Source organism: Thalassophryne amazonica, chromosome 4 (genome assembly GCF_902500255.1).
Source record: "Thalassophryne amazonica chromosome 4, fThaAma1.1, whole genome shotgun sequence".
In the NCBI taxonomy this organism is placed as follows: Eukaryota; Metazoa; Chordata; class Actinopteri; order Batrachoidiformes; family Batrachoididae; genus Thalassophryne; species Thalassophryne amazonica.
The window spans coordinates 132,451,607-132,478,651 of record NC_047106.1 but is presented as its reverse complement, the minus strand read 5'-3'; the positions used below and the strand labels follow the sequence as shown (position 1 = coordinate 132,478,651).

Below are 27,045 nucleotides of genomic sequence, written 5' to 3'. Positions count from 1 at the left end.
CTGAATAAAAACGGTTTCTACCTGACTTGGACATTATTCCATCACTAAATTTGTCCAAGATTGTGAAAGATGGATAATGTACGACTTGTTTTCTTGAGCCATGGCCAGCCACACGTGTAAATTATCTTGGGGCCTACACACCAACTTTGTGGAAGTGGTCCTGCTTGATTTGAAACTGCTGTAATCAAATTTACTGTACTCTTATGAAACCTACTTTTAATGAGGAGTTGCTGGAAAATTATCGAACTTTTCCACTTTACTGTTTCGTCTTTGTTTGTTTTCTTTTGAGTTCTGGAAAAAATTGTCGCTAAGCAACTTCTTACACATCTGGCAGAGAATGATCTTTCTGAGCCTCTGTGGGTGGCATTTAGAACACATCAGTCTTCAGAAACTGCACTCACTAAAGTGGTAAATGATTTGTTACTAGTAATGGATACAGGTTCCTCATCATTGTTGCTGTTATTGGCTTAAACACAGCTTTTAGTACAATTAATCACTTTATTATGTAGCTGTGATGCTACGTGTGGTCTGATTGGGTGATTTCTGGTCTGATATTTTCCAATATCACACCGGTTACCATGACAATCGGTCCGGAATGCGTGTCACATTCATTACATACCAGAAAGCTAAAAACACGATTCGGAAAACCAAGTTGGACATGAACATACTCCATAAATATCTAAACAGCATAGGAAAAACACACAGACTGAAATCTTACCAGCTAACATCAGGACCATCTGTTAGCATGTTCTTCATGGAGATGAAGCGACCAGGTCTGATCGCTTCATCGGTCAATCGCTTCATCGCTTCAATCGGTCAATCGCAAAGAGTTCTTTACAACAACAATACATCTGAATTCTTGATTAACATTAAATCGGTGTGTAACTTTGCAAAAACAATGTCGGACTCTGTAGTTTTCTCTGGGCCCCTCCCCAATCAGACCGGGAGTGACATGTTTAGCCGCATGTTCTCCTTGAATTGCTGGCTGTCTGAGTGGTGTCCAAAAAATGAGGTGGGCTTCACAGATAATTGGCAAAGCTTCTGGGGAAAACCTGGTCTTGTTAGGAGAGACGGCATCCATCCCACTTTGGATGGAGCAGCTCTCATTTCTAGGAATCTGGCCAATTTTCTTAAATCCTCCAAACCGTGACTATCCAGGGTTGGGACCAGGAAGCAGAGTTGTAGTCTTACACACCTCTCTGCAGCTTCTCTCCCCCTGCCATCCCCTCATTACCCCATCCCCGTAGAGACGGTGCCTGCTCCCAGACTACCAATAACCAGCAAAAATCTATTTAAGCATAAAAATTCAAAAAGAAAAAATAATATAGCACCTTCAACTGCACCACAGACTAAAACAGTTAAATGTGGTTTATTATACATTAGGTCTCTCTCTTCTAAGTCCCTGTTGGTAAATGATATAATAATTGATCAACATATTGATTTATTCTGCCTTACAGAAACCTGGTTACAGCAGGATGAATATGTTAGTTTAAATGAGTCAACACCCCCGAGTCACACTAACTGTCAGAATACTCGTAACACGGGCCGGGCGGAGGATTAGCAGCAATCTTCCATTCCAGCTTATTAATTAATCAAAAACCCAGACAGAGCTTTAATTCATTTGAAAGCTTGACTCTTAGTCTTGTCCATCCAAATTGGAAGTCCCAAAAAACAGTTTTATTTGTTATTATCTATCGTCCACCTGGTCGTTACTGTGAGTTTCTCTGTGAATTTTCAGACCTTTTGTCTGACTTAGTGCTTAGCTCAGATAAGATAATTATAGTGGGCGATTTTAACATCCACACAGATGCTGAGAATGACAGCCTCAACACTGCATTTAATCTATTATTAGACTCTATTGGCTTTGCTCAAAAAGTAAATGAGTCCACCCACCACTTTAATCATATCTTAGATTTTGTTCTGACTTATGGTATGGAAATAGAAGACTTAACAGTATTCCCTGAAAACTCCCTTCTGTCTGATCATTTCTTAATAACATTTACATTTACTCTGATGGACTACCCAGCAGTGGGGAATAAGTTTCATTACACTAGAAGTCTTTCAGAAAGCGCTGTAACTAGGTTTAAGGATATGATTCCTTCTTTATGTTTTCTAATGCCATATACCAACACAGTGCAGAGTAGCTACCTAAACTCTGTAAGTGAGATAGAGTATCTCGTCAATAGTTTTACATCCTCATTGAAGACAACTTTGGATGCTGTAGCTCCTCTAAAAAAGAGAGCTTTAAATCAGAAGTGCCTGACTCCGTGGTATAACTCACAAACTCGTAGCTTAAAGCAGATAACCCGTAAGTTGGAGAGGAAATGGCGTCTCACTAATTTAGAAGATCTTCACTTAGCCTGGAAAAAGAGTCTGTTGCTCTATAAAAAAGCCCTCCGTAAAGCTAGGACATCTTTCTACTCATCACTAATTGAAGAAAATAAGAACAACCCCAGGTTTCTTTTCAGCACTGTAGCCAGGCTGACAAAGAGTCAGAGCTCTATTGAGCTGAGTATTCCATTAACTTTAACTAGTAATGACTTCATGACTTTCTTTGCTAACAAAATTTTAACTATTAGAGAAAAAATTACTCATAACCATCCCAAAGACGTATCATTATCTTTGGCTGCTTTCAGTGATGCCGGTATTTGGTTAGACTCTTTCTCTCCGATTGTTCTGTCTGAGTTATTTTCATTAGTTACTTCATCCAATCCATCAACATGTTTATTAGACCCCATTCCTACCAGGCTGCTCAAGGAAGCCCTACCATTATTTAATGCTTCGATCTTAAATATGATCAATCTATCTTTGTTAGTTGGCTATGTACCACAGGCTTTTAAGGTGGCAGTAATTAAACCATTACTTAAAAAGCCATCACTTGACCCAGCTATCTTAGCTAATTATAGGCCAATCTCCAACCTTCCTTTTCTCTCAAAAATTCTTGAAAGGGTAGTTGTAAAACAGCTAACTGATCATCTGCAGAGGAATGGTCTATTTGAAGAGTTTCAGTCAGGTTTTAGAATTCATCATAGTACAGAAACAGCATTAGTGAAGGTTACAAATGATCTTCTTATGGCCTCGGACAGTGGACTCATCTCTGTGCTTGTTCTGTTAGACCTCAGTGCTGCTTTTGATACTGTTGACCATAAAATTTTATTACAGAGATTAGAGCATGCCATAGGTATTAAAGGCACTGCGCTGCGGTGGTTTGAATCATATTTGTCTAATAGATTACAATTTGTTCATGTAAATGGGGAATCTTCTTCACAGACTAAAGTTAATTATGGAGTTCCACAAGGTTCTGTGCTAGGACCAATTTTATTCACTTTATACATGCTTCCCTTAGGCAGTATTATTAGACGGTAGTGCTTAAATTTTCATTGTTATGCAGATGATACCCAGCTTTATCTATCCATGAAGCCAGAGGACACACACCAATTAGCTAAACTGCAGGATTGTCTTACAGACATAAAGACATGGATGACCCTAAAAAGCCTTCAGTTAATTCAAAATGCTGCAGCTAGTGTACTGACGGGGACTAGAAGGAGAGAGCATATCTCACCCATATTGGCCTCTCTTCATTGGCTTCCTGTTAATTCTAGAATAGAATTTAAAATTCTTCTTCTTACTTATAAGGTTTTGAATAATCAGGTCCCATCTTATCTTAGGGACCTCGTAGTACCATATCACCCCAATAGAGCGCTTCGCTCTCAGACTGAAGGCTTACTTGTAGTTCCTAGGGTTTGTAAGAGTAGAATGGGAGACAGAGCCTTCAGCTTTCAGGCTCCTCTCCTGTGGAACCAGCTCCCAATTCAGATCAGGGAGACAGACACCCTCTCTACTTTTAAGATTAGGCTTAAAACTTTCCTTTTTGCTAAAGCTTATAGTTAGGGCTGGATCAGGTGACCCTGAACCATCCCTTAGTTATGCTGCTATAGACGTAGACTGCTGGGGGGTTCCCATGATGCACTGTTTCTTTCTCTTTTTGCTCTGTATGCACCACTCTGCATTTAATCATTAGTGATCGATCTCTGCTCCCCTCCACAGCATGTCTTTTTCCTGGTTCTCTCCCTCAGCCCCAACCAGTCCCAGCAGAAGACTGCCCCTCCCTGAGACTGGTTCTGCTGGAGGTTTCTTCCTGTTAAAAGGGAGTTTTTCCTTCCCACTGTAGCCAAGTGCTTGCTCACAGGGGGTCGTTTTGACCGTTGGGGTTTTACATAATTATTGTATGGCCTTGCCTTACAATTTAAAGCGCCTTGGGGCAACTGTTTGTTGTGATTTGGCGCTATATAAAAAAACTGATTGATTGATTGATTGATTGACACTGACGTATTAGGTACCTAAACATTCTGTTGTTCTCTTTTCATTGATTACTGAAATTATGATTTCATGGTTCTGCTGACTTAAAATTTTCTGAATAGTTGCTTGTTCTCTTATGAAAGCTGTTAAGCCTGTGTCTTGCGGTGGCAGCGTACAGGCTTACTGTGATACTAAGGTTAAGAAGCTCCTACTTTGTGGAATAATTTGCTGGACAAAATTTGTAAGCCCAATTCTGTAGAATCCTTGAAAATCATTTATTTTACTTACATCTTGTTTTTAGAGTTACACACATATATATTTGGTGTTTGGACTTTTAATTTGTTCTTATGTTTATTGTTTCAAAATCATTTGTGTTTTTCATGATTGTTGTATGGCCTTGCCTTACAATATAAAGCGCCTTGGGGCAACTGTTTGTTGTGATTTGGCGCTATATAAAAGAAAAGTTGATTGATTGATTGATTGGTGTTTTTTGAATATATAAAGCACATTGAAAATTTCTGACCTGAAAGTGCTATACAAATAAATACATTATTATTATTATTAATAATAATAATTATTATTATTGCTATTTGGTCTCCACTCCCTGCATGTCCGGCACATTGCTTCCATAGTGATGAGATATTAAAAGAAAAAAATCCCAAAGATGTGTATATGTAACATCAAAAAATAATAATATACTTAAAACTATGGAATTACTGCATTTGACATCATTTGGACATTTGACATCATTTGGACATTCTTTGCTCTAATGGACATGAAATTTCAGTATTGGCATATACAGAAACTAGACACACGCACATAACGTATTTCAAGACAAACACATTTTTATTAACTTAAAGAAAATTAACTCTTCAAATACTTTTAAAATAAAATAAAAGTTCTCTAGATTGTAGTGATGAATCCAGTTGCAGAGAAAATGTTACCTGCACAATACTGTAGGTCCATCCTTGCCGTACTCGGTCTCTTGCCCAAACGTTATGCCCATTTTCTGCTAGTTTTTCCACCAGCTGGTTCTGATTGGGTGTCAGTTTGACGTGGTTCAGGTCGAGGGGTGCAGGCTTGTATCCACTGGCCATCACATAACTATAAAAGACATAACTCAGACTCTAATATACAGCGGGGAAAAGAATACTGAAACTAATACTACATTGACAGAAGGAGCTTTATGGCTTTACGTCTTTGGCAGCTTGATCTTCTTGAGGTTCTCCTCTGCTTTCTCATCTCCCATACCAACATGGCAACCCAAAGCCAGGAGAGTCCTGTGGGATAACAAACATCAACATCACCAATTCCTCCTCTCAGCCTCAGCCAAAAGTCAAACCGTCAGCAGATGTCCCATTCCAAACTCACTTGAGTGTTTCTGCAGACATCTGCAGGTTGTAGTTCTTCTCTGGTTCTGGGAGACCATGGAAGTCCACCAGACAGGGATGGAGTTTCTTGTTGTCATCCCTGAGCTGTGAGATAACAGAATGGTGATTTGCCAATTACAAACAAATAGTGTTTGTTTAAAATAATCGAATAAATAAACCAACATTAAATTATGCTTTATTTGCCAACAGGCCCTATTCTTCATATCTTACTAGTTCCTGTTATAATAAAGTATATATAATGAATTTTTGCCTCAAAAGCAGTACGTTTGCTATTACACACTCTGATTTTTTTTTTTTTTTTTTTGGAGGCTTTAAATGTCATTACTGTGCCTGAAATTTATTATTATGCTGGAAGAAAAATGATCAGGCTGTCTTATGTGCTCAGCCAACTAGATCAAAAGTGCTCTGAGAGCACAGCAATGGTTTAAAGGCAACATGCATTTGGTAAAATAACTAATTTCCTTCCCCTTGCAGATAGTTAGCATGCAGTACTGGCTCCATACTCACAGTCCCGTAGGTCCAGCCCTGCTCGATGCGGGTGACGGCCCACAGCTCGTGGATATTCTCTGCCAGCTTCTCACGGATACGCTCCAAGTGAGGTGGCAACACAATCTATACAGCAAACAAACAAAAACTCATTAAACAGCAGGTTGGGCTTTACACACCAACAGTCAACTTTCAGCTGGTGAGCTGTTCAGATGAAACAGCTTTTGAATTGGTTTGTTTAAAAAAATAAAATAAAATGACGAAATAATCAAAAGTTCCAAACTTAGGGAGGTGGTGGTCTGAAGATTAGAGAGGTGGGCTTGTGACCAGAACGTCCTGGATTCACTTCCCCATCAGAGCAAAGACTTTGCCCTAAGCAACCTTTCTCAAAGAGTGAACCATGGATCACTGGTGGTCCATGAGTGATCCCTCGTAGTCTGGCAGCATATTGTTAAAATATCACATTTTAAATTAACATTATATCCTATCTTAAAAGTGCTTCTCACACAGTTTATAAGAAACTCCAAAGTCTCTAATAGAAAGGTCCTTAATAAGTTGCTATACATCTATCTATCTATCTATCTATCTATCTATCTATCTATCTATCTATCTATATATATATATATATATATATATATATATATATATATATATATATATATATATATATATATATAAAATTTCACTGACATTGTCTTTATTTTCTCTTTCAAGGCCCAGAAAACTGTGCACATCACATCCTCGTTCTGACCGCACATAATTTCTGTTTTTACGACAAGCATTTCATAAGAACTGTTATTGTATACCATCAACAGAAACAAACATTTATGAGATTAAGGGTTACAGTTGTTTTTGACTGTTAAATTATATTCAAAGCAATGTTAGTGGTCTTAAATTTAGAAACTTAGAAACAAGCCTGGGACTAGTAAGTATTCTTGTCTGCATATGTGTATGCATGTATGTGTGTATATATATATATATATATATATATATTAGGGGTGCCGGAAAAAATCGATTCACATCCCAATCGCGATTCTTATTTATTACGATTCTGAATCGATCCAAAATGTCCAACAATCGATTTTTAAAAAGCATTTTTTAAAACATTTTCTTACTTACTCGCTGCGTGTACTGTTTGTCAGGCAACGGCTTCCAAACTACAGCGTCCCTGCGAGGGGAGGCGTGCTTCAAACATTCATGAGCTGTAGCTTAGCATGGTGGATGAAGAGCTAATTCAGCCAGCACCGTCTTTGCTGAAGGCAAATGTTTGGGCGCATTTTGGATTTTATTATTTGCTGCGTAAGAAGGAGCTTGACATGACTTATGCAGTGTGCAAAATGTGCAAAATGAAAGTCAAGTACTTCTGAAACACTTCAAATCCGCAAGCCCACATACTACGCTATGACCCGGAGCTAAAAGGAGCGGAGCAGCGGTATCTGCTGACTACTGACCAGCGCTTCGCTAAACTGCCAGTCAACTCTGAACGAGCAAAGCAGATAAGTAAATTTACATCTAGAATCACTTGATTAACCTTGTAAAGCTGCATTTTCTTAAACATAAACATTTTTTAAGTAATATAACTATTTCTCAGAGCTCTTTGAATCGAAAATCAATTCTGAATCGAATTGTCACCCCAAGAATCGGAATCGAATTGAATCGTGAGTTATTGTACGAGTCACATCCTTAAAATATATATATATATATATATATATATATATATATATATATATATATATATATATATATATATATATATATATATATATATATATACGAGGGCTGTCAATAAAGTAACGGTCCTTTTTATTTTTTTCAAAAACTATATGGATTTCATTCATATGTTTTTACGTCAGACATGCTTGAACCCTCGTGCGCATGCGTGAGTTTTTCCACGCCTGTCGGTGACGTCATTTGCCTGTGAGCACTCCTTGTGGGAGGAGTCGTCCAGCCCCTCGTCGGAATTCCTTTTCTGAGAAGTTGCTGAGAGACTGGCGTGTTGTTTGATCAAAAATTTTTTCTAAACCTGTGAGACACATCGAAGTGGACACGGTTCGAAAAATTAAGCTGGTTTTCAGTGAAAATTTTAACGGCTGATGAGAGATTTTGAGGTGATTCTGTCGCTTTAAGGACTTCCCACGGTGCGAGACGTCGCTCAGCGCTCTCAGCCGCCGTCGTCAGCCTGTTCAAGCTGAAAACCTCCACATTTCAGGCTCTATTGATCCAGGACGTCGTGAGAGAACAGAGAAGTTTCAGAAGAAGTTGGTTTCAGCATTTTATCCGTTTATTCCACTGTTAAAGGAGATTTTTTTAATGAAAGACGTGCGGACGGGTCCGCGCGTCGGGACGCAGCCGCCGCGACGCTCCGCCACAGGAAAAACACCTCTGTTGAAAGCCTTAAGGACAAGTTGGAACATGTCCTGCCTGTTAAACAATTTCTCATATACTCACTCCACTGAAAGCCATCAAAAGCCGCCTGGATTTTACAAATGGTTATCAACACGGAGGTGTTTTTCCTGTGCCGCCGCACCGCGTCGGCTGCGTCCCGACGCGCGGATCCGTCCGCACGTCTTTCATTAAAAAAATCTCCTTTAACAGTGGAATATCCGGATAAAATGCTGAAACCGACTTCTTCTGAAACTTCTCTTTTCTCTCACGACGTCCTGGATCAATAGAGCCTGAAATGTGGAGGTTTTCAGCTTGAACAGGCTGACGACGGCGCCTGAGAGCGCTGCGCGACGTCTCGCACCGTGGGAAGTCCTTAAAGCGACAGAATCACCTCAAAATCTCTCTTCAGCCGTTAAAATTTTCACTGAAAACCAGCTTAATTTTTTGAACCGTGTCCACTTCGATGTGTCTCACAGGTTTAGAAAAAATTTTGATCAAACAACGCGCCAGTCTCTCAGCAACTTCTCAGACAAAGGAATTCCGACGAGGGGCTGGACGACTCCTCCCACAAGGAGTGCTCACAGGCGAATGACGTCACCGACAGGCGTGGAAAAACTCACGCATGCGCACGAGGGTTCAAGCATGTCTGACGTAAAAACATATGAATGAAATCCATATAGTTTTTGAAAAAAATAAAAAGGACCCTTACTTTATTGACAGCCCTCGTATATATATATGTATATATATATATATATATATATATATATATATATATATATGTATATATATATATATGTATATATATATATATATATATATATATATATATATATATATATATATATATATATATATATATATATATATATATATATATATATATATATATATATATATATATACGAGGTCTGTTAGAAAAGTATCCGACCTTTTTATTTTTTGCAAAAACCATATGGATTTGAATCACGTGTGATTGCATCAGCCAAGCTTGAACCTTTGTGCGCATGCGTGAGTTTTTTCACGCCCGTCGGTTGCGTCATTCGCCTGTGAGCAGGCTTTGTGTGAGCAGTGGTCCACCCCTCTCGTCGGATTTTTATTGCGAATAAATGTCTGAACGATTTGGAGCTTTGCTGCATCAATTTTTTCCAGAAACTGTGAGAGAATTTTCCAAATGGTGTCCACCTGGAGGTCTCATATATATATATATATATATATATATATATATATATATATATATATATATATATATATATATATATATATATATATATATATATATATATTGCTTATCCTTGCACATGTTGTTTGATGAACATTTTCCTCGACTTGCACCCACCTTGTGTGGTTTTTTTAAGAGCTGACGTAACATGTGAATTTCTCCTCTGTGAGATCAATAAAGTTTATCTTTATCTCTATCTTAAATGTGAGCTGTCTGATTGAACTAATTTTAGTGTAAGCTAATTGGTCCACTAATAGTTTTTAAAATTAGATGGAAATCTGTTGACCAAAAAAACAAAAAACAAAACAAACAAAAACAAACAAACAAAAAAAAAACAACAACAACAAAAAACAAGTGATATGCTTTGATGGTCCCAAATGAAGATGGTAGTCAAATGAAGATGGTAGCCAAATGAAGATAAAGTTGTAGTTCCTTTACTGACCACTTGAGGCTGGCTTCAAAAGTAATCAGAATCTCACAGAAGTCCATGTTAAAATGTCCATCTTTAGAGGAGAAATGAACATGTTTGCAGCCTCATCCAAAAAACCATTTTGGTCTCTATGGATGCTTTGCACCCCACCCCATGACAACTGTATGGGGGGATGATTTATTTTCTAACTTCTTAGTTTAAGATGTTTTAAGCCATAAAGTTCTGCATAGGGGTGTGGCTGCTGTTAGCGGCGGCTCGTGTGTTGCCACTTATTAGAGCTCAGAGGTCCGGTAGTAGGTAGTTTTGTGGAGCACCATGTCTGTCATTTGAACATTTTTTTTTTAAATGTGATTGATTGGAAGCAGTGATTAACTGAGGAAGCAGAACTTAATATGACCCCAACAATGGGGGAACAGCAACACACACTGAGCCAAGAGCAAGGAACTGATGATGGGGCCCACAATAAATGACAATCATGAGAGGAAACATTGACTATGAGGTGTGTTGAAGAAATAGATTATTATAGATCAAAATCACAATTTTTATCCTTAATAATTCAAAATTGATTAAAACTTTCAAAAAACTATTTTTAAAATAATACTGTCTTGTTTGACAGACTTGTCTGTTTCTCCTCACTGCTATGAATATGGAGTTGCTGTCGCGTATCTCTCTTGGCTTCCATACAAGAGTTTGCGCTATGTTAACGAATTAGCTTAGTTCAACCCGCTCTGCCAACGGTAAAATCAAGCGTTTGAGCACACTTTGGATTCTACAGTGTCACAGGGAAGAAGTAGCTTGATATGACAAACTCTAAATGTAGGATGTGCAAAATGAAGTTAAAGTATTTCAGAAACACAACAAATAGAAGTGGAGCAGCCGCAGCTAACACTAGCAGGCACCCAGGGCACAGCGCATCGCTTTAACAAATTTACTGCCAATTCTGAATGTGCAAAAAAAAAAAAACCCAACTAAATCCTTCGCCTGTTTCATTTCGAAAGACCTGCTCCCCTACGGTGTTGACAAAAACAAAGACTTCAGATTTATGATGCTGATAATTGAGCCAAGGTATGTTCCTAAAGATTTACTCTACATTTCAGTCAAACTTGTGATTGTTGATTCAAACTTAATGAAATCACACTGTAAACAAAATGTTGGCTCTCACAATGAGATAAAACCCTGTTGAAATAAAGCCCTGATGCTGGAATTCTACTGGATGAACTCCTGACAACCCTGTGTGACTCGCTGTTACCTGAACAGTGTCCACGGGGCAGGGGGTGAAGGACGTGTGGGTGAGGGACAAGGTGGGCCCCAGCAGGTTCCTCACACCATTGAAGTCGTGTTTGTATTCCTTAATGGGTTCAATGCGCATTCTGTCTCGAGGCAGCAGAGCCTCGTAACATGGGGCGTAGCCAGGTGGGGACATGAACTTGAAGTCTCCATGACGACCACCAAGGAGGAACCGAGCCCTGAGGTGAGTAACACATCAACTTTATTTGAGAGGAGGATTTCAGAGAGTACTCAAGTCTTTTGTGACAGCAACGACTTGAACTTTATCAGAACCATAATAAAAAAAACTGATTATATTTCTGTTCCTGAGCCAGTCATTCCCTCCCTGCACTATTCAATCAGTTGACCAGGAGTCCCTGTCATCACTGTGATCAGTCACTAAGCAGCAGATGAAATCTTTTATGGAGATCTGTTTTCTTATTGGTAAAGCTAGTCTGCCATTGGCCATTTGTGGGCCCGATTGATGTCCCAATTACAAAAATGACATCACTGGACTCAACTGCCCACAACAGTTCCCTAAAATTGTGTGTCACAGTATATACACCAGGGCCCGATTTCATAACGCAGTATAATCTTGTTTAGTCGAATAAACTCACTAAGTTGACCAATTTTTTGACGTTAGTCATTGACAAAGTGCTTAGTCGGCTAATGTTTCACGTGATCCAGCTAAAGCTTTTAGTCTGGTACAGAAGAGGTTAATCTTATTTTAGTTGACAAAACTTAAGTGTCTTATCTCAAAAATGGTGGCTATCATGTACCACCACTTGATGGAACACTCAGGAGCACCCCTACGTCGCTCGTATTCCTCCACTTTTGACCGTGGTTGTAGCAGATGACTGTCATGACGTGTTTGTGACCGCTCTCACATTAGCTACCGGGTGCCGCTGTTACGCTGAGCAGCCTTGTGTGCACAAAAAGGCTTGATGAAGTGTAGAAGAAGAAACTGAAGACTGAAACTGCTAAGATAAGAGGTAAGCTTGTCGTTCTGCAGGTCGTATGTTTCCGTAAATGTTAATAAAGCCGGTTAATGAAACAAAGGCTGAATAGTTCATGACAACAACCAACCTGGAAGTAAACAAAACTGTCGTGCATTGGAGGTGTTTATTGGCAACGTCGCTATGCCAGTGAAAATCGTGGGCTAACGTAAAATGGCTAATCTACAACTTTAGCCATCGATGTGAAACGGAGATTAGATGGATAATGTTTGGCGACTAACCCTAGACAATTAAGTAAATTTAATAGGCGAAAAGATTACACTGCTTTATGAAACTGGGCCCTGGTTAGTGCCAATTGCAAGCGACACTGAACACAGCCACATGACACGGGAGCAGCTTATTGTGTGCAGTCTCTGTGCTAATGTCTAAAAGCTAATTACTACAAAACTAAATATCTGTTATCATCTGAAAACTGCCCTGCTAAAGACTGCAGCATACGTTTCATGTGATTATGGATGTATATCATGTTTGCACGCCGACTGACACCTGCGCTGCGCTTATTTATTCCCACTGCAAACAAGTCACTCAGCACTCACTTCACAAATAACACAATCTGCATCGTATTTTAATTTTCGTTAACATTGTATCTTGGTATCACAATAACTGAGCTGCCCAATTCACATTCAAATATTTCACATTTCAAGTAAAAGACATATATTATCCCTTATCTGCACAAATTGCAGTCAGCTATTTACATTTGATGTTCATGATGTGTCATAAAGTCACAATATATTTTTTTAAATGTTCAAAATTTTCCAGATTGGTCAGTATGTTCTACAACACCATTATCACCACAGCATACATATTCATGCCCTAATTAGGTATCCCATTGTTTTTTATGTTGTTGCTGGGGTGTTTAATTAATTAATTAATTAATTTATTGGACAAAATTGTACACAACCAGGTGTCAGAAATCACAAATGGGAGACCAGTTTAATTTGACATATTCTATAGGAAGAAAAAATAGAAAAGATTCTAATACCTGAACAACTCTTTATAATCTACAGATATATAGACATAGTATGGAAGTGTGTAGTAAATCTGTCTGGATTCAGTGGTTTTCAAAAACTGAGTAACTATGCAAGGAGAATAATGAGGGAAGCCACCAAGACACCCAAGATAACACAGAAGGATTCACAGTTAGATTAGAGAATTCTAGAGAGATTTGTAGTGCAAATTTTGTTTGTTGCACCATCCGTCATAGCTTCAAAGTGGAATGAAGCACAGAAGGATTTTAATACAAGAAAACAGATCACATCTAAGCTGATTCTCACTTGTGCCTTCTGGCAGTGCAGCCATGCATGTCTCATGTCTTGTTTTTTAACAAAATTCTTCTGTGTTCCACTCTACAGTGAAGATGTGTAACTGGTAATGCAACAAAACGCAGTTTCTCTAATCACAGCCACAGAAACCTATAAGTCGTTCAGAATTATCATGGGTGTCTTGATGGCTTACTCAGTTTTTGAGAACTGCAGCCATATTTCCCACACAGCGCCATACTGTGTGTACGATTGATATGAATGAAATCCAAGACACACTCAGTGTTCCTGTATCCATCCCCTGTCTGTAAAAGTGTCAGTTTAATGCAAACTGATCAGTATGCCATCAGCATAATATGGAATTCAAAAACAGTGCAATCCTATAGTTCACCCACTTGTGTTTTACTACCCTAAATCAGGAAAAGTTGCAACAGTATGGAAAATGCAAATTAAAAATAGAAAAATGTGCATTGATTCTCACGCTGAATTCTATTTCATTGCAGACAGTCTGAACCAAGATAATCCATGTGATCTTTGTCAGGCATGTCAACAAAAGATGGCGCTAATCAACTGGAATGTTTGAAAGTGTTTCAGATCAGTTCCTGAGGTATAGAGGTCTCAACAGTGTTACCAGCACAGGGAAAACTGGTGTAGCTGCTTTTATTTGTGAACATATTTTAAATTCTGTCTGAAAATCCAGGGGTTCCGATCATTCTGACCAGGATGAGTTTGTTTTGTGACTCCGGTGAGAAGCACTTACTTGACTCCTGCTGAGAAGCTGATGACGGGGAAAAACAGGCCGTCCACGTTGAAGTTTTCAAACATGCCTTGCACTGGGTGACCGTTTATCCGAAAGGAGATACTGGGAACGCTCAGATCCAGACAACAGCTGACCACATCATCAGCAGCCAGAGTGTGCGCGCTAGGCGAGGCCACCTGGCGGGGAACTGTGCCTGCAGTGGCGAGCAGAAAAAAAGGATGAAAACGATGGCGTAAACAAAAAAAGTGGATTATTTAATGCACAGTACCTGACCAAAGATGCAAGCCATCAAAGCCGTAGGAGTAGAGGTCATCTCCCACACCGTTTCCTCCCCAGCCTTCACCTCCTCCAGGGTAGGGACTGTAGCCCTCAGTCATAGCCCAGCCCACACGCAGGTGGGTGGCCTGCGCCGTCACAAACTGTTCCACATAGTCAACCATCATCTCATAGTACCACTTCTTATACTGTGTGGACCCCTCACATGTACCCAGGTAGATGTTGGGCCTCATGCTGAGCACAGGACAAAAAACAACTTACTGGAACACGAACTTGAGATGCCTTCTCAATCTGACACGTTATATCGAGTAAGGAAGGAAAGCAGAGATCAGCTGGATTACCTGGTCACGTAGTTCACAATGTTGGTCTGAAGCAGGAGGTCACGACCTGGCAGCAAGTTTTCAGTGATGAGGTTCTGATTGGACCTCACAGCTACACCGTTACACACACAAAGAGAGCGCAAGACATCCAGAACCTAAAGGCAGGGCGGAAACAGAAGCCGTGACTACCACCTCCCTAACTGTGTTCACTCACTGGTACCAAGTCATTAAACACACGCGCATACACACAAGCCAGAAGCTCATTAGATGTGTATTCTGCTGCAGGCTCACTCTGGTTCTGGCAGGAAGAAAAGACAAACCTTGTGGTTTCGTCCATGCTTGTCCAACAGAGAAATGATGGACTTAATGTGGTTCTCCTGGATGATGTTCAACACCTCTGGGCTTTCAATGAGCACACAGTACAGCACCTCCAGAATACCTGCACCAGCAGAGACATTTTCCCACGGGTGAAGAAATCAGTACATGACAAAAAGCCCATAAAACACCCACCGTGTCCCTTATCCATGAAATGTGGAGTTGCATCAGGAAGGGTGTAAAAATCCATGCTAAATAAAAGATGCAGATCCACATCAGGTCTGCTGAGGCAACCCTGATCATAAAGGGAGAAGATGAAAGAACTTTACTGCTAAAAGAGGAAATCGGGCCTGATTTTATAATTTTTTTTTTTTTTAGTAGTTGGCAAAATTTGTATTACTGTACATATGATTTTTTTAACTGCTTACATGTCAATCAATCAATCAATCAATTTTTTTATATAGCGCCAAATCACAACAAACAGTTGCCCCAAGGCGCTTTATATTGTAAGGCAAGGCCATACAATAATTATGTAAAACCCCAACAGTCAAAACGACCCCCTGTGAGCAAGCACTTGGCTACAGTGGGAAGGAAAAACTCCCTTTTAACAGGAAGAAACCTCCAGCAGAACCAGGCTCAGGGAGGGGCAGTCTTCTGCTGGGACTGGTTGGGGCTGAGGGAGAGAACCAGGAAAAAGACATGCTGTGGAGGGGAGCAGAGATCGATCACCAATGACCAAATGCAGAGTGGTGCATACAGAGCAAAAAGAGAAAGAAACAGTGCATCATGGGAACCCCCCAGCAGTCTACGTCTATAGCAGCATAACTAAGGGATGGTTCAGGGTCACCTGATCCAGCCCTAACTATAAGCTTTAGCAAAAAGGAAAGTTTTAAGCCTAATCTTAAAAGTAGAGAGGGTGTCTGTCTCCCTGATCTGAATTGGGAGCTGGTTCCACAGGAGAGGAGCCTGTGGAACCAGCTCCCAATTCAGTTACATGTGAATGTAACTGAATAAGGACTGCATTTCTATAGCACTTTCCCAATAGAGGAGATGCTCAAAGCGCTTTACAGTCATGCATCACATTTATTTCCTCAGCAAAGGCTGGCACTCATTTTTCCAGATGGTCAGTACCCATTTTTCCAGATGGTCAGTACCCATTTTTCAAGATGGTCAGTACCCATTTTTCTTGATGGGTGGACAGAGACAATGCATATTAATTGTCTTGTCCAAGGACACATATAGGTAGCACTATAATCAACCATATATCACGGCATGTCGTGATTCAGCAGCACGAAATATACATTCATCTATTGGTTTGTGATATTGTCATGAAAAGCCCCACATTTGCGTAATGGGAGCACAAATTCATTCTAATACATTCTAATTCATTCCGTGATGGCTGCACGAAATTAAAAGTGAAGCGGGGGATTGGGGTGGTTATGGTTAGGGTTGGGGGTAGGAGTAGGGTTAGTAATAGTGAGTAGAGGTGGGCAGATCAATCCTAATATCGATAATATCCATACCACGCTGGTATTGATATTGAACAATCCTCGTGTAAAAAGATCAATACTCAAGCTTTTTTCTCTCCTGCACGCACTGACTGCTGCGCACGCATATTCATCAAAGTCTACTCTCTGTCTGTAAGAGCAGCGCTGCGCTGTGTCACACAACACGGAGCAGCGCACCCTTGTATTGTGGTTTGTCAGCCCTCTACCTCAGGAGACTTTGTTTTAAGTTGTGTTGAGTGATATTTTTTTTTTAAAAATGCTGATTGTGATAATAAAGTATTTTGTTGTCACGTACAATGTTTGGCAAAATTCTATCCTAGGTCTTTTGGATCCTTTTGATCTACGAAGCTTAAATATGAAAACGTATCGGTATCGATATCAGCGATACTGGGCCTGTATTTACTTGGTATCGGATCAATACAAAAATTCCCAGTATCGCCCACCTCTAATAGTGAGTTTAAAAAGCCTGTCACGAAAATTTGAATAATTTTATGACGGGAGCAGGAAAAAAAACCATGAAACTGGGTTAACTATAATACATATGTAACCAAATATTGCCAAATACATGAAAATACATATGAGTCCCATTCCCAGGCTATTTGGATTTCTTACACCAAAATATGCCATGATGGATAAACCAGCCTGAGTTAGTTAGACCCTGGGGTATTTTATATGTACACATCTGTTGGTTAAGCGTTGGGCTTGAGACCAGAGGATCCTTGGTTCAAACCCCAGCCTGACCGGAAAATCACTACAGGCCTTTGGGCAAGGTCTTTAATCCCCAATTGCTCCCAGTGTGTAGTGAGCGCCTTGCATGGCAGCACCCTGACATCAGTGTGCGAGTGTGTTTGTGTCAGCTCAGTCTCACGTTTTTTTTTGTCCTCCCGTCACGAAATCAGTCCAATTTTCATGACGGAGTTTTTTTTAACTCACTATTACTGACCCTACTCCTACCCCCCCCCCCCCCCCCCCGCTTCACTTATAATTTTATGCAGCCATCACAGAATGAACTAGAATGAATTTGTGTTGCCGTGACGAAAATGAGGCGCTTTTCGTCACAATATCACGAACCAATAGATTAATGTATATTTCGTGCTGCTGAATCACAACATGCCGTGAGACTGGGTTGGTTTGTGTGAATGTGTGAATGTGAGGCATAATTGTAAAGCACTTTGAGCATCTGATGCAGATGGAAAAGGGCTATATAAATGCAGTCCATTTACCATACATGTTTAAAAAAGTGAAAAGGCTGGATAGAGCTATCTTTGGCGTTATGTCTAGCTTTGATGTTGTGCTTCTCATACATAAAGATCACAATCGTTTGAAAACTTGACAAACTGTAAAGGCTGATGGTGGTGGAGTGAATTTTTCAGTAAGGTGGATGGCTCCCGTACCTGAAGAGGCCTCCAGACGATCCAGCTTGCTGACCAGCCAGTCCAGATTGTCACAGAACAAAGCACAATTGGAACGGTTCCCTCTGATGAGAGAAGCTGTGGAGTGCACACACAGATCAATAAAGGCTCACTGAGATCAACAGTTCACCGAGATGGTCTTATGAAGCTCCAAGTGAACTGTTTACCGAGCAGCTCATAAAGCAAGTTGACAATCTCCTTCCAAGACTCTGCAGCTTCCTCCCCGGCAAATTCAGAGAAGTGAGCAGCGGTGTTGTACACGTTCAGGCGGTCGATGCACTCCAGCACGATGGTGATCATTCCCTGACAATCACAACAGAAACTGATGTGTCACACAAAAATAATATAAATGTTTTTCTTTTCTCAGAGAAATGCCAGTTTGTGCTGGTACTACACTGGGGCAAAGGACAGCAAGTTTTTTTAGAGCTAACATTTGCTGGTCTTGTTTTAATAAAGTCCGAGTTATTCCTAGGCTTTGGAAAAACCTAGGCACGTACCACCTACAATACAGCGCGTGAATACATCCATCCCCTTTGGGTTGTTATCATTCTGCATCAGATCAATCGACAAAGCAACTCTGATTTTCCAATATAATATGTCTTGACTTCATTTACGTCAATTTGGAGTGGAACAAAACACGAGCTCTATGATACGATACATATCACGATACACATATTGCGATTCGATACATATCAGGACACATAATTACATCACAGCTCACACTAATTATGTTAGAAAGCAATCTGTGGTGAATGTTTGACTTTAAAGAAAATTATTCTGACTTACAAATTGTAACTGCTGATATGTTTTCCTATTTGTAGATTTTATCAATCATTAACAATTGTTTTCCCAATGACCACTGGGATGGGCTCCAGCCCCCTATGACCCTTAACGGGAAAAAGCAGATTCAGAGGATGGATGAACGCAAGGGCGCAATTTAGAACTAGAAATTGGGGGGACAACGTGCGAGGCCTGCAGGGCCGAAGCCCATAGGCCAACGGTTTCTAGATAAGCTCAGACGCATTCTGAGCATCCAGAACAGTAATTTTAATGTTTTGACAAGACCATAAAGTGGACACCATTTGACTTATGCAATTTGAAACTGTGGCTATAAGTGCTTTATTCTGAGAATAGCCAGCATTGATTTTATTAACATCCGGGTGTAAATAAGGTATCACCACATGTGTAGAACTCAAAAAGAATGATAGGTTGAGTTTTCATTAAAAAAAACAACTGCAATGTGGTAAAATGTATTCAGAAATATGAAAGAACAGGCTCTTAATAATTATTAACTATCGCATACTGTATTTTTTTTCTCAAGATTTGTTATTGCATAAGTTTGAAAAAACAACAGCTCATAAGTTTAGGATAAATTACTTATCATGAATTTAATTTTCGAAGTGGCACTAATGACAACACTCATACTGAACATAATTTGCATAGACTGATTCTGGAGATCAAGCAATAATTGCAGATGGGCTTTCTGAGGTCCCAGATAGCTTTTCTGATTTCCTTTTCTAACTTTCAGAATTTAGTAAATTAGCATATGGTCCATTGATACTTATGTGTAGACACTAGTCCCTACAGGCAACTATTTTTGGTTTCAAATCTGGGCAAATGCAGTCCCAGAAAATTCCGAATGTGACAAACAAGAAACAGGTGTTGTAAACAAGTCAATGCTGCTAAAAATACAAACTTGCAGAAACAAAGATACTATTCTGACATGGTTTTGCACATAAGACTGACATGGTTTGCACATAAGACTGGCATAGCATGTTTCAAGTACACACATATGTCAGAAGGTGGGGGGGGGACATACCATATTCTGCCCCTCCTCGGTTGAAAAGGTGGGGGGACATGTCCCCCCTATCCCCCACCAAATTGCGCCCATGGATGGACGGATTAATGATTCTTTTGCAAGAGGTCATTACTAATTGGTATCGCGATACCCACATTTCACAAAACAATAAGATTCAACAGGGGCCCCACAACACGTTTATCACAGTACGTGATGTCTGTTTGAAGTAGGCACTTCTGAAAAACTGAGTGACTGTGCAAGACGCCACCAAGATGCCCAAAGAATTCTGAAGTGGTTCTATGCTCATGCTGTAAAATTTTCGCAATTGTAGCCACATCCAAAGTTAAATGGCTCCCTTTTGCATAGTTTATTGGTTGAGTTATTCATGCAGATGAGAACAATCAATGGAAAGCATGTGAGGCTGTGCATGTAGCATTTGAATCACCTCCTCCTGGAAGAGGTTCTGACGGTTGCGGAGCGACCGGAGTTTGGTCTGCTTCTCCTCGTGCTCCAGTTCTTCCTCGGGAGGACGGAAGTAGAAGATGAGGTCCTGTAGGGAGAGGATGACGCCCTCCAGAGGCAGTGACATGGAACTTGGTGCCTTGTTCTTTCCAGTCAGAGAATCCAAACCCCTTTATTTAGACAAACACACCAACAGCAAATTCAATACTTTGTCACTTCTTTTCTTTGATTGCTGTCTGTGCAAAAAACTGAATGTAACTGACATTTTATACTGCTTTCCAGTGGTTCCCCTCATTAGTGGCCCTTCTCAGGAGAGGCCACCTCGCATTCTACTGCAACAACTATCTTACTATTGATTTCACCTCTCAAGAGAGGCCACCCCTCAAACGCGGCCAACAGTCCACTCAAAAGGATGAAAATCTCCTCAACGGTTGGAAATTCCCAACTGGGTTTTTCCACAGAAGTGAACATGAGCTTGTGAGATTACTCCAGTAAACAAAAGAACAAAGAAAAATGTCTCCTGTTGGCAAAACGTCCGCATCTCAGAAAAGAAAAGGTTTAACGTTAGAAGAAAAGGTGAAAGTCATTCATTTGAATGAGAAAAGAGAAGGTCCACAACAGTTAGCTGTTGATTTCAGTGATGGCAAAATGCAACATTCATACAAACACTGAAGATACACTACAGGAAGAAAGTCTTGCATCATGTGTTGATGGTAATGAATGATGTTTCCAAGGTATCAGATGCTCCCAGTCAAGTTAAAGATTTTATGTGCTTAACTGTTTCGTGGACTCATCTTCTTTTGATTTTACATACTTTTTGTGACTTTAAAGGATTCAATTCCTGTGCTGTGTTTCTGACTGTACAGGAGTCAATAAATTGTGATGTTTTTCCTCATACTTCATGCTTGTAGCAATACGTTATGGAGTCCTGTACTGTACACATGCTGGATTTTGTCTCCCCCTCAACAAAGACCACCCCTCTGATGTGGCCACTTTTAGTCTGCAGTACAGGTGGCCTTAATAGAGGGGGACCACTGTATTTCATATCCTGCATGAATTCAATATACAGTCATTATGCTGCTGCTGATACAGTTTGTAAATCTTTGATTGCTGCTCATCCGCTGCAGCTTTATTTTGGTTCTTACTTGATAAACTGTCTGAAGAGACCCATAGTGCTGTAAATCATACGGGCCGCCTGAGACTCCTCAACCTGGGAGCGAGACACAGTTAGGGCATCGTCCATGTGTCCTTCCTGATGCAGAATGACCTGAAAACACAAAAAGGACAGTTATATTTTAGAGTATGTTCTACAAACATATTCAGCTTCCGCATCAAGACCTGAATGAGGTTGTGGTTACACTACAGGTTGTGGTTACATTTTTGCTTTAGTTTAAATCCACATTGGCCTTCTATTTGGTATTTTCGACCAAGCACAGCAAGAAATGGAAGCAAGCGTTACTGATTTCAGAAAGCACTAAACAAACTGTTAGCATTCTTATATCTTCATTAGTTCCATTGTGCAGTCTTTGCACCCATGTCTCATCAAATTAAAACATTTGATTCAGTTGACTAGGCTGCCCCCTGGAACATCCTGGGAATTCATAGGATTCTCAACAAGTTGGTTGATATCATAACCAGTCTATACATATAAACTGTGAGTCCTGACCAAAAGTGAAAACTGGTGTTCCTCAGGGATGTGTTCTGGCTCCTGTACTGTTCATTGCTTGCATGGAATGGGTGTTGAGTAGGGTTGGGAAACCAGCGGCGTCGATGTCTTTGTTGGTAAAGAAAGGTTTACTGACAATGACTTTGCTAACGATGCTGCGATTTTTGTGGATTCAATGGATTCCCTGACTACAGCATTTGAGAAAATGAGCAAGGAATCAGAGTGTCTGACTTTGTGATTGTGCAGGATCAAACAAAGATCCAGGCTTTTAATGACTTCATAGACTCTGCCATCACAGCTGCATCTATGTGTGGTCAAAGTGTTAAATTTGGAGAGACATTCACTTATCTCAGCAGTGATGTTTATGTCTCTGGGGTCAGCCTTTGCAGTCCAGAGATGCCAAGGAAGAGCTTATGGAGGCATGAACTCCCACGACGTGTTTGGAGATGTCGATACCTTTGCAGGAGTACAAATTCCAAGTCTTTTGAGTCTTTTATACCCCCGTTACACATAGCCAGAACCACGCAGAATGGCGTCAGAATGAAGAACCAGCGCACATCCGAAAAGTGTCAGATTTCAGTTCCAAAATGTTCTGACAGCCATCTGCAGAAGTCCACACAGTTAGTCAAAATGGGCCGGCGGCCGTGAGTGTGATGCACATGTTCAAAACCCTCCAGGCGCCGTCGAGATGGGAAACCTATCCAATGGCGATCCATGTGCAAACTGAACACCATCTGACCGCAATTTAGATATTCCGATGGTGGCAAAACAGGATGTTTGCCATCCAGAGGTTTTGACATCGGGCAGTCTGCAGCGCCTTTTATGGCCGTCTGACAGCAGTCTCTGTCATCTACCTGCTGTCTACATGTGCTTTGGATGCAATCGTGCAGGTGTGGAGAGGTACTCCGGATGCGTTCTGACATGACTGACCACTCCTCTTTTCTTCCCCACTGCGTCGGATTATGGCAATATTTACTGTGTCGGGCATGGTTCCTGCACATTCTTGCTATGTGTGATGGGGCTTTAGCTTCCTGCCTTACTGTATGGCTGTGAGAGAATGTGAACTAGGGGAATGACTGGATGTCTTTGGTAGGGGACGCCCACATTTCACCTGACTGCAGCAGATAGATGATTATTTTTGACAGAATGGGATGGACCTGTTGTCTGGTTGGATGCGTGTGGTGGATGTGCTGAACCAGTGCATGCTCTCAGACCTGAACTGAGGTGACGCTCCTCTGGTAACAGACACCTAAGAACCACATATCAGAATATATATTTTTACTTATGTACATTCCAACTCAGTAAACTGCAATACTTTCCTTACATCTGTGTTACTGTATGCTTACCTTGCTCACTGGATATACTGCATTTGTTTCCCACTTACAATGCACATAGTTTTTCTCTATTTTTCATTCTCTTGATTTGCCATACCTAGGTATTTCTACATAGTAAATTTTGCAGAGTAAAATTTTCTCTGCTGGGACAACATTTGGTCCCAGTCCAAATAGAGTTAAATATACTCTATGACAGTGCTAAATCAACTCTATCACAGTGTGAAATTAACTCTTACTGGAGTTGATTTTACACTGTGATAGTGTAAAATCTGTTGATTTGAGTACAAGATTGATTTTGTCAGTCTTGTCAAATCAAGTGTTTCTTGATTTGACAAGACTGTAGAGGTGATTTCACTCTATAACAAAATGTATTTTACTCTATTTAGACTGGGACCAAATGTTATCCTTACAGAGTAAATTTTACTCTACAAAAGTTACTGCGTATTTGCACATTTTACTCTGGCCTAATACTGCACAATTCTATTGCCACTGCTGCTGTAACTCCAAATTTCTCCATATGAGATTAATAAAAGAATGTCTTATCTTATCTTATCTGTCTGGTGTAAAGTCACTCTGCTAATTGGTGATTCAGCTAACAAGCTAAAAAAAATACTTGGAAAAAATATACAATAAACTATTTTTTGTAACAAATATATAAAATGTATTTACTTGCTTCATATTGTATGACACTCTTATCATTTTTACTGCTGTCTGAAATCATTAGAAAAGATGATAAATCAGCAGCCTCCCAGTGGAAGAGTGCCACACTGCAGCACAATGGTATTCCGCACAGCTGTCTAAACATATTGACTTCTATTGAACCATATACAGTGCATCCAGAAACTATTCATAGCGCTTTACTTTTCCACAGTATTGTTTATGTTACAGTATTATTCCAAAATGGATAAAATTCTCTTTTTTTTCCCTCAAAATACGGCACACAATACCCCATAATGACAATGTGAAAAAAGTTTGTCTTTGAGATTTTTGCAAATTTATTAAAAATAAAATTACATGTACAGTATTCAAAATAACTTTTTTCATGTTGTCACTGTGGGGTGTTTTAAGTAGAATTTTGACGGAAAAAAATAATTTACTTCATTTTGGAATAAGGTTGCAACATAACAAAATGTGGGAAAAGTGGAGTGCTGTGAATACTTTCTGGATGCATTGTACTGTAATTTGGAACATACAAAACTGCAGTTGTAATTTTCATCCCGAGTACCCAGGTCATGTAATTACTGAGTAGAATTGAGAAAAGGAAGCATGGTTAAATGTAGTGCAGGTGCATTTCTATTGTGAGGATGCGCAAAGCGACTGCACTATACACCATCAAAAACAAGTTCTGCTCTTTAAAGGGTGCTATGTTCAGATTTACCTAACATAAATACACTTCTACATACAATCAAACTTGCAGCAACAATTAAGCAAATGAAAATATTTCGGATTTTCATTGTCTGGATATGGCGGAATGAAAAGGACTTTTTTTCCATCAGAATTTTTTCAGAAGCTGTTAGAGACTGGCACCTGGAAACCATTCGAAAAATTTATCTGGCTTTCGGTGAAAATTTTATGGGCTTCACAGAGAATAAGGACTTTTACTACAGCTTTCAGGATTGCTTTAAGGACGGTCGGTGCACCGCGCTCCGAGCTGCGATGATGCGGCACAAACCACTGGATCATTTCTAAACGGATGGCTCTGTGGATACGAGACCGTCGTGTGCTCTATCTCTGGTTATCACAAGAGCTGGACATCAGCCATTTTCCGGCAGATTTCACTTTTAATAAGAGATTTTGTCATGGAAAGCCGCACGGAGGCTTTGCGCGTCACGACCGATTCGCTGATGAAGCGAGACAAAGGAACACCTCCGTTTCGGAGTGTTAGAGGACAAGTTGGGACATGTCTATCTCAGCTTTCAGTGCTTACCAGTTGAGTGAGTATAAGAGAAATTGTGGAGAGCTGGAGTTTTTGAAAAAAACTAAAGGTACGATACTTTATTGACAGACCTCGTAGACCTGTTCAAAATGTCAAATGTTACAAAATCTTTTGGGCCACATGTTATACTTATTCCACTAATAAAATAAAAGATCTGTGCCAAATGTTATTGTAATTAGGCATTGTTTGGGGTCCCCCACAAAGCAACAATTTTCACCAAACAATTAAAAAGGGGAGACGACTTCCAGTAATGTTCTCCTCTGGGTGGCCAATCAACCACCACTTCTTGCGATTTGAAGCCATCACATGTACCGGTAAAAGAAAAATAATGGCATCAGAGTCTTCTCCTGTTAGGGTGATGTTGCCTTGCCAGCGGAGGGAGAGGAAAATTTGTCACTCTGGGGGACCTCTAAATCTTATCTGATTGAGTTCAAATTTGGTCTGCACCTATAAATCCCCAAGTGGAACAAAAACAACATGTGGCCCGAAGTCTCTCCCACCTTTTATTTTTTCACTATATAACATGAACAGCCCTTTTTTTTTTTTTTTTGCCTTCTTGCTCTCAGTCGGGACGGTCGCATTTTTCTCTCCTCCTCCCTCCCCAACTTTCCTGCTCACTGTAGCGTGTTTTGTCTGTTAGGCTGCCAGCTCTGCTCCTCTGGAAAACGGCAAAATGGATCGGATCAAGTGGTCTCTGAACGCAATTGATACTATTTTTCCACAAGACACTCGGGAGTGGAGGACCCGAGCTGTCCTGCCGGGACACATGTGGCGGGTTACGTGATGGACAGCTGGCGGAGGTGGCAGGTCATGTGCCTGTATACGTTGTCTGTGGAGGACGTTGAAGATGTTTACTTATTTGGAGCTGTGGTGACCGGGTTTCTGCTGTATGGGGCGGCCATAGCACTGGTTTACCAGAAAATTAAGAAGGCGGAGGCGGCATTAATTGGCCCGTACAGGCTGCCCCACATGATTGATTCGATTGGAAGGGCAGTGTCAGCTCAGTCGGTGGGTGTCAACCGCACGTTGGAATCCATCTCGGGAAGAATGGCTGCACTGGAAAACCGCTTTGATCGTCAGTAAGACCACATCTCCTCTATTCAGATGTATTGGGAGCCACTCTGAAGTTTCAGACTGTGGAATCTGCCAGGCGTCTGTTAATCTGGATATCTATTTGGTTTCCAAACACCAGCTGTCCTTCAAGGCCGCTGGGATAAAATCATCACCCCAAGGAACACTCCTGATAGCCTCGCTCCTCGTCTCGCCCGCCTCTTCGTCTTCCCCAACCCTCCCTCCCTTCCCAGTCCTGAGATGTTGACTGTGGGACCTTGAGACTCTGGTGGACTGATTCAGGACTGGGATCCCCCCCAGGATGGACAGATAAGGCCTGTCGATGACGCCTCACGTGCGGCCTTCTGGGCTATCTGTCTGGACACTGGACACATCCAAGTCTCAGCTGTTGTCTGTCGTCTGTTGTGATTTGTTTTTTGTTATGACTGTTTTTCTG

At 40.5% G+C, this 27,045-nt stretch overlaps 1 protein-coding gene across 1 annotated transcript in view; it reads right to left on the bottom strand.

Moving 5' to 3' along the window:
• ryr1b (ryanodine receptor 1b (skeletal)) overlaps nucleotides 1-27,045 on the bottom strand; it is a 468,306-nt gene that overhangs the window by 343,462 nt on the left and 97,799 nt on the right. The window contains 13 exon segments of the mRNA XM_034168593.1: nucleotides 5,244-5,403; nucleotides 5,496-5,579; nucleotides 5,671-5,774; nucleotides 6,198-6,302; nucleotides 11,460-11,676; nucleotides 14,512-14,704; nucleotides 14,780-15,021; nucleotides 15,129-15,262; nucleotides 15,428-15,546; nucleotides 18,325-18,420; nucleotides 18,510-18,645; nucleotides 20,586-20,772; nucleotides 21,748-21,869. Coding sequence (XP_034024484.1) covers nucleotides 5,244-5,403; nucleotides 5,496-5,579; nucleotides 5,671-5,774; nucleotides 6,198-6,302; nucleotides 11,460-11,676; nucleotides 14,512-14,704; nucleotides 14,780-15,021; nucleotides 15,129-15,262; nucleotides 15,428-15,546; nucleotides 18,325-18,420; nucleotides 18,510-18,645; nucleotides 20,586-20,772; nucleotides 21,748-21,869 — 1,899 coding nt within the window.